The sequence below is a fragment of the Neoarius graeffei genome, chromosome 23 (assembly GCF_027579695.1).
Source record: "Neoarius graeffei isolate fNeoGra1 chromosome 23, fNeoGra1.pri, whole genome shotgun sequence".
Lineage (NCBI taxonomy): Eukaryota > Metazoa > Chordata > Actinopteri > Siluriformes > Ariidae > Neoarius > Neoarius graeffei.
In genome coordinates this window covers 57127509-57135611 of record NC_083591.1, presented here as the reverse complement: position 1 = coordinate 57135611, position 8103 = coordinate 57127509, and the positions used below count along the sequence as shown (strand labels likewise).

The 8103-nt window shown below is 44.1% G+C and overlaps 1 protein-coding gene across 1 annotated transcript in view; it reads right to left on the bottom strand.

Annotated features, from left to right (window-relative positions):
* Window positions 1-2166: 2166 nt before the first annotated feature.
* wls (Wnt ligand secretion mediator) overlaps window positions 2167-8103 on the bottom strand; it is a 65523-nt gene continuing 59586 nt past the window's right edge. Inside the window, exon 12 of the mRNA XM_060906515.1 lies at window positions 2167-3703. Coding sequence (XP_060762498.1) covers window positions 3594-3703 — 110 coding nt within the window. The 3' untranslated portion in view covers window positions 2167-3593. The remainder of the gene's footprint in view (window positions 3704-8103) is intronic.

The following is an 8103-nucleotide window of genomic DNA, read 5'->3' as shown; positions in this document are numbered from 1 at the left end:
CAGTCTTTTGTATTATTTTCATTATTCTTTAGCAATAAAACATTTTACAAGAAAGGAATGAAACACTACCACAAAGTTGATTATTTTCCTATAAAACAGCACATCATAGTGTTTTATTTCTCTTAGACCACAGCAATGTGTCACTGCTAGTAATTATGTATTTGTTAAAGAGCATGACATCAATCTATCTACAGTTGTGGTCAGAAGTTTACATACAATGACATGAATGTCATCTTGAATATGAATGTCATTGCAATATTTAGGCTTTCAGTAATTTCTTTGAACTGTTCTTTTTCTGTGGCAGAATGATTGTACAGCATACAGCTTTAATTAAAAAAAAAAAACACTAGAATTTGGTGCACAAGTTTTAATTTTCTTTGGGTTTTCTGAAATCAACACAGGGTCAAAGTTGTACATACAGGGTCAAACATTTACATACACTCACTTAGATTATTAATTCAGAGGTGCTGAAACTTCCAAAATGTCTATCTTGCCAAGGCCGAGGTCTCTTAACTTCCTGTTAGTGATCATGATTGACTACAGCTGGTAGCTCTGTGCCTTCATAAAAAGGGTTTGTTTACAGCACTCACTGGATTGAACAACACACAGTAAAATGGGAAAGTCCAAAGACCTCAGTGCAGATCTGAGAAAGAGGATTGCAGATATACACAACTCCGGAATGTCTCTTGGAGCCATTTCTAAACAACTGCAAATTCCAAGATCAGTTCAAACAATTGTATCCAAGGTATTCTGAGGTGTAGTCACTTTGCTTCAAGAAAACCCAAACTGTCACCCTCAGCTGAAAGGAAATTAGTTTGGATGGTCAGGAACAACCTGGGAACCACCATGGCACAGCTCTGCCATGAACTGGAAGCTGATGGATCACTGTCTACAGTTCAGATCACCATGGACTAAGAGGCTGCTATCCAAGAAATAACCCCCTGCTCCAAAATTGACACCTTCAAGCTTAACTAAAGTTTGAAGCTGACCACACATGCGACTCCACCAAACTGAACTGAGGAACTAATAAGGAACTATCCATGCTCAAACACGTCACCTACTCATTTTCAACCTTCTAGAAATTCCTGATGTAAAAATTAAACACCGCTTTGCATTACGAAAAAGCCTTCTGGAGGAGCTGTATGGTCAGGTGGGACAAAGATTGAGTTGTTTGGCCACAATGACCACCATGTACAGAGGGACACTGTACCAGCTGGTGGTGGTGGTAGGATCATCATGCTCTGGGGCTGTTTTGCTGCCAGTGAAACTGGTTCATTGCGCAAAGTGGATGGAATAATGGAGGAGGACTACCTCAGAACTCTTCAGCATAAACCATCAGAAACTTGAGCATGACTTGGGACTTACAACAGGACACTGAACCTAAACACGCATCAGAGCTGGTTGTGGAGGATAAAGCAGGCTAACATTAAGCTTAAAACAAGTCCTGACTTCAACCCTATTGAAAATATATGGACCGTGCTTATAAGTCAAGTCCATGCCAAGAACACCCCCCCCCCCCCCCCCCAATTTAATTGAACTCTACCAATTCTACCATGAAGAGTCGTGAAATATCCAACCAGAATTCTGCCAGAAGCTTGTTCATGGTAAACAAAAATGTTTGGTCAAGGTGAATCTTGCGAAGAGACATTTTACCCAAATATTAGGTGTGCTGTATGTATATTTTTGACCCTGTATGTATAACTTTGACCCTATGTTGATTTCAGAAAACCCAAAGACAATTAAAGCTGTATGCTGTACAATCATTCTGCCACAGAAAAAGAACAGTTCAAAGAAATCACTGAAAGCCCAAATATTGCCATGACATTCACATCCAAGATGACATTCATGTCACTGTATGTAAACTTCTGACCACAACGGTATATATAGATCTAACTAACGTCTCCAGCTACTGTAACATAAGTGAGAGCAGAAATGTCCACATCATTAACTATAAACAGATAATATCTCCAATGTGTCTTTTGGTATAAGAGGAATAAACCACATCAGGATGTCCTATTCTAGGAAAATAATCAGCTTCAGGATGGTATCAGTAGCTCTGCTTGACCACACAACCCTACCCTGTAGTTGATTAATTTATTATGAAAGCACAACATAAGTGTTTTCTTCCTTCTTATTCCTTAATATAGGAATACAACAACACAATCATTCTGAAAAAGTCCTTTTTATTATACAACAGTCAGTGATGCAGTGAACATGATTGAAAATAAGCACTTTATAAAAATATATCTACATCGTAACATACTAGGTATGAACTTAGTGTTTTGTAAAACATGGAGTGAAGATGCTGAACGCTGTAGGTGTTATGAACGTGGTGTATGGAGGAGAAGAGGCAGGGCATATACTATACTAGACTGCGAGATTGAAAAAGGCTGAGATAGTGTTTTTAATTTTTACTTTTAACCATTTAAAACAAGTGATGAGAATAATACACACTTCAGGTAATATCCTATGACCAAATCAGTTCATCATTTTGCAGAAATCCTAAGACGGCTTTCAGAAAAGGTAATCCCATAATTCTGTTCATCATAAAAATAAAAAGCAGAGCGATATGATGGACAGAGCAGTTGCTTTGACTGAGATGTGATGTCGAGTATTGTGACTCGAGTCAACTCTTGACTATATGAAAGTCTACTGAACTATAGATGAACAATACCTGCTTGATAAAAGACCAAGAATGTTCTAAGAATTAGGTCATGTGATGATCGTCATGTGCTTCCTCTTCCATCCACAAGATGGCGCCAAATCCCATCTCGCCAAATCCCTGTCCTGCAAAAGCAGCGAATCTTTGAGGTTATGATCCAAAACTGTTTTAAAACACCTACTTATGGACTTCCTCTTTGACAGTTTCTCCTTTCCAGCATCCCCAAAAATACCACATTTTATAATTATTATTTAATCATGTAAAGTTTGTTTGATGGCCTTTGCCAAGATGGAGGACAAAACAATTCCATAAGTGGGCACCTTAAAACAGAAGTTGTTTACAAATGAAATGGAAAGCAATGAAATGTAACATTAAAAAAGAAAAAAAAAGAAAAATTCACTACCATACTGCTGCTATTCTAGCTTGTATTTAGCTTGTCCAGTTAGCCAGCTAGTCATCAAGTGAACGACTGTCCAGTTCAATATACTGTGATATTATTGAGTACAAACAATATTGATATGGTAAGAAATTCCTAATGGGAATTAACCTAACTGTTTACAACAGCTATAATTAAAATTACGTAATGGAACACCTTAGACCGAAAACGTCACAATCCCTGCATTGAATTTGGAAGAAAGTGGCCTAAGTAGGCAGCGTTTCAAAGAGCTCTTGAAAATGAAACACATTCTACCAGAGGCTACTTACAATTAATCTGAGGCACATTTCAGAAAGAGGAAATCTATAAGCGCAAGGTTAAAAGAGTACTGGAACAAAACATAAGCCTCAACATATGATCAAGGGCACTTGGATAAGGTGGATGTGTTCGGATCGCCTGAAACAGTGCACATCAGAAGGAGTTTATTAAAGACAGACGGTGGCCATGTTGGTGTGCTGAGATGATTAAGGATGCATGATCAAGGAAGATGATCGACTACTCCTGCGACTCCTTTCCCATCATTCTGTACACCTCAGTGGGTCCATCAGCATGGGTGATGGTGGTGGTGAGCTGGATGTCCTCTCCACTGGTCCCGCCCTGATCTCCTGGATCAAAATAAATAAAATAAACAGAGTCTGAGGCATCAAAAATTGGTAGCTTATTGGTCCAAGACCACTGAATCAAGGTTTGATTCAATCTGGGGTCATAGGCAGATGTTCAGCATGGCATTGGCTCAGATCAACATTATTTCATTGGATTTTCCAGCCCGAGAAAGAAATTGAGGAAAAAACAAACTCTGTTCTCATCATGGAATTAATTCAACCCCATGCTTAGAATAGGAAACAGAATAGGAAAGCAGACCCTTATAGTTTTATTCATAAACAGTTTTATTCATAAACAGCCTCTGAGATCTGGGAAAATGGCGGCGTGCACAGACGCAGCGGCTAGGAGCTACTACAGCTGGCACAGTTTTTGCACTTTATTGGTGGTACTGTGTATTACTCTACACGTTTTCGGGGCAGTGGCACTCCAATACAGCCGCTCTGAACTCCTTCAATTAAACACTGGAGCACACCAACTGTTAGCTGTGTATTATCCTCCTGAGATCATCAGACCATCTCCCGGGGACCCCGCAGCAGCAGGCCAGAGAAGGAGGCGCTGTGAGTGGCAGCAGAAGAGGGGTAAGCGGGCTGGCGTATGGGCCAGGCTAAAGGCTAATCCATTCAAACCACTGCCTCCTACCGTCCTTACCGATTTGTAAGGGCTAATTCCCGGTCGATCCGTGGCAAGATGGATGAGATACGGCTACATATGGCAGCAAAGAGGCCTATTTATAACTGCTGCTGCATGATTTTCACTGAAACCTGGCTGGACAGCACCACTCTGCTATCGAGCTAGCGGGACGTACCGCCTACAGAGCCGACAGGACTACGGACTCTGGCAAAAAGACCGGTGAGGGACTATGCATCTATATTAACAACACTTGGTGCACCAACGTAACCGTAGTGAGTAAACTGTGCAGTCCAGAGATAGAACTCATTATCTCTAGCCGCTTTATCCTGTTCTACAGGGGTCGCAAGCAAGCTGGAGCCTATCCCAGCTGACTACGGGCGAAAGGCGGGGTACACCCTGGACAAGTCGCCAGGTCATCACAGGCCTGACACACAGAGACAGACAACCATTCACACTCACATTCACATCTACGGTCAATTTAGAGTCACCAGTTAACCTAACCTGCATGTCTTTGGACTGTGGGGGAAACCAGAGCACCCAGAGGAAACCCACGCGGAGAACATGCAAACTCCACACAGAAAGGCCCTCGCCGGCCACGGGACTCGAACCCGGACCTTCTTGTTGCGAGGCGACAGCGCTAACCACTACACCACCATGCTGCCCGAGGTAGAACTCATGTTGCTAAAGTGCACACCATTTTACTTACCGAGGGAGTTCACTGCTGTTCACATCTGTGCTATTTACATTCCACCAGACGCTAATGCTAAGCTAGCACTAGCAGAGGTTTACAACAGCATAAACAACAGTTTAGTAGCTCATCCGGACAGTGTTTTTATAGTAGCTGGGGACTTTAATCATGCTGACTTGAAAACAGTTCTTCACAAGTTCCATCGTAATGTGAAATGTGCTACTAGGGGAAATAAAATGCTGGACCAAGTGTATACTAATACAGCAGATGCATACAGGGCTCAGGTCTATCCCCACCTGGGTCTGTCGGACCACCTTTCTCTGCTGTTACATCCACGGTATACACCTAAGATCAAAAGTGCTGGGTCTATAACCAAAGCTATGAGAACATGGCCGGAGGGCGCCATCCCTATGCTGCAGGACTGTTTCCATCACACGGATTGGGATGTATTCAAAGGGCAGGGCACGGACACTCGTGAATCCATGGATGAATACGTCTCCACTGTCCTATGTTACATCAACTTCTGTGTGGATAACGTTACATCTTGGAAACATTTTCGTGTGTATCTGAACAGGAAACCTTGGATGACACGCAGTGTAGAACAGCTGATCCGAGCTAGGGACTTGGCACTTAGCTCTGGGGACTCTGGGGCATACAGCAGAGCCAGGGCTACACTGAGGAAAGGTATCAATACTGCCAAACAACAACATAGGAGGCGTATAGAAGCCTGTTTCAACAACTCTATAAACCCCAGGCAGGTATGGGAGGGCATCAGGGCCATCACGGACTACAAGAGCAAAGCAACAGTAACATCTTCCTCAGCTGATGCCACCTTAGCTGAGGATTTAAACTATTTTCATGCCCGCTTTGACAGGGAAAACAGACCTGGTGCTGCCACCCCTCCCTTCCTCTGACCCTGCTCCAGTCTTGAGCTCTCACGAGGTGAGACGTGTCCTCCGCAACATCAACACCAGAAAATCAGCCGGACCGGACGGTGTGCTGGGCTGCGTGCTCTAAGATTGTGCTGCGGAGCTAACAGATGTCTTCAGCTCCATTTACAATACATCGCTGTCCACATCATGGGTCCCCGCCTGCTTTAAGGCAGCCACAATAGTTCCCATCCCCAAGAAGTCAAATGTCACATGTCTGAATGACTACAGACCTGTGGCACTCACCTCCATTCCCACCAAATGCCTTGAGAGACTGGTCATCAAACACATTAAAGGCACAATACCACCAACACTTGACCCATACCAATTTGCGTACAAACAGAACAGGTCGACTGAGGATGCTATTGCCATCGTGCTCCATTCACTATTGGAGCATTTCGAGCAGAACAACACCTATGTGAGGCTCCTCTTTGTCGATTTCAGCTCGGCCTTTAATACAATCCAGTCCTTCAAGCTCCAAGCCAAACTACACCATCTTGGATTGAATATCTCACTGTGCAATTGGATTGTGGACTTTCTGACAAACCGAACACAGTGTGAGAGAGTAGACAAGCACACTTCCTCCACCCTTTCAATCAATACTGGGCCCCCCCAAGGGTGTGTGCTTAAGGCCTCTGCATGCTCTTGCGACAAGGCTTTCGCAGATAGCTTTTCGCAGACAGTTGTAATTTATTGTTGAGCAGGGAGTAATAGGCATGCGCGATGTTATTCACCGGCACAACGCAAGGGGGCGCGAAGTCGCTAGGAGTAGTTGGTGGGTGTGGTTAGTGGAGTGTTTATCCTCCGGTTACTTATAATGACTATAACTTTTTTTTTTATAATGACTAGAACTGGAGTCGTATAGATGTACGTACTTCCTCAATCAACCGCTCTTCATGCTGCTCCATCTTCGCTCGTGTTTTTAAAAATGCCGGTCGTGAAAACAAAACAAACCGGGAAAGTAGGGAAGCGGAAGTGCGTGTACAGCGGATGTAGAGTGGACCAATCAGAGCCCTCTTGTCTGCGAGGCTTCTGCGGTGGTCACAATTTTTGGGAGGTGCGCGCAGAGCGTCTGCGAAGGTGGGGGGGCTACGCAGACGCTATCTGCGACACCGTCTGCGAGGACTGCATTGTCAGCATAAATTGGCCTTTAGCCCTCTGCTCTACACCCTGTTCACACATGACTGCTCTGCTTCTTCTCTTTCCAATCTCAGTGTTAAATTCGCTGACGACACCACAGTGCTCGGACTTAACAACAATAATGAGACGGGTTACAGGGCTGAAGTGCAACATCTAGCATCATGGTGTGTGGGTAATAATCTCATACTGAACATCAAGAAGACCAAGGAGATGACCCCTGCAAGAAGAGACAAAACAACCACCGTCCACTCTTTATCGGCAATGAGGCGGTGGAGAGGGTGATGTACTTCAAATTCTTGGGAGTGACCATCACTGAGGACCTGTCCTGGGAAATCAACACCACCTCAGCGGTAGGAAAGGCCCAGCAACGGCTCTACTACCTGAGGCAACTGAAGAATGCTGGGATCCAACTTTTACAACTGTGCCATCAGCAGTGTTCTGACGTATGGTTTCCTTGTGTGGTTCTCCAGCTGCACTAAGGCCGAACAGCAGGCACTCCAGCGGGTGGTAAAAACAGCGGGGAAAATCATGGGGACCACTCTACCAGAGACCAGTACCATCTACACCTCCCACTGTCTGAAGAGAGTGCATAACATCCTCTGTGACCAACACCACCCGGCCCATCACTTGTTCCACCTGCTACCCTCAGGCAGAAGGTACAGGGCCTTACCAGCCAGAACAACCAGAATGGCCCAAAGCCTGTACCCTCAGGTAGTGAGGCTGCTGAACAGTGCCCCACTCCCCTCTCTCCCCTCCTCCCATGGAAAGTAAACCATACCTCACCCTACAATAACTGTGAACTGGACTCTGCATTACTGCAACATTACATTAACTCCACATCTGACCATGCTCTCTGTTTTTGGTGCCCCTGTTCTTGATCCGTTTTCTGATATACCTCTTGCTGCTACAACTATGACTGTTTACATTTCATGCCTGCACTGGACTCTATTTATAATGGGTATTATGGGACTTTGCACTATTATGCACTTTTTACATTATGCACTTTTACACCTAC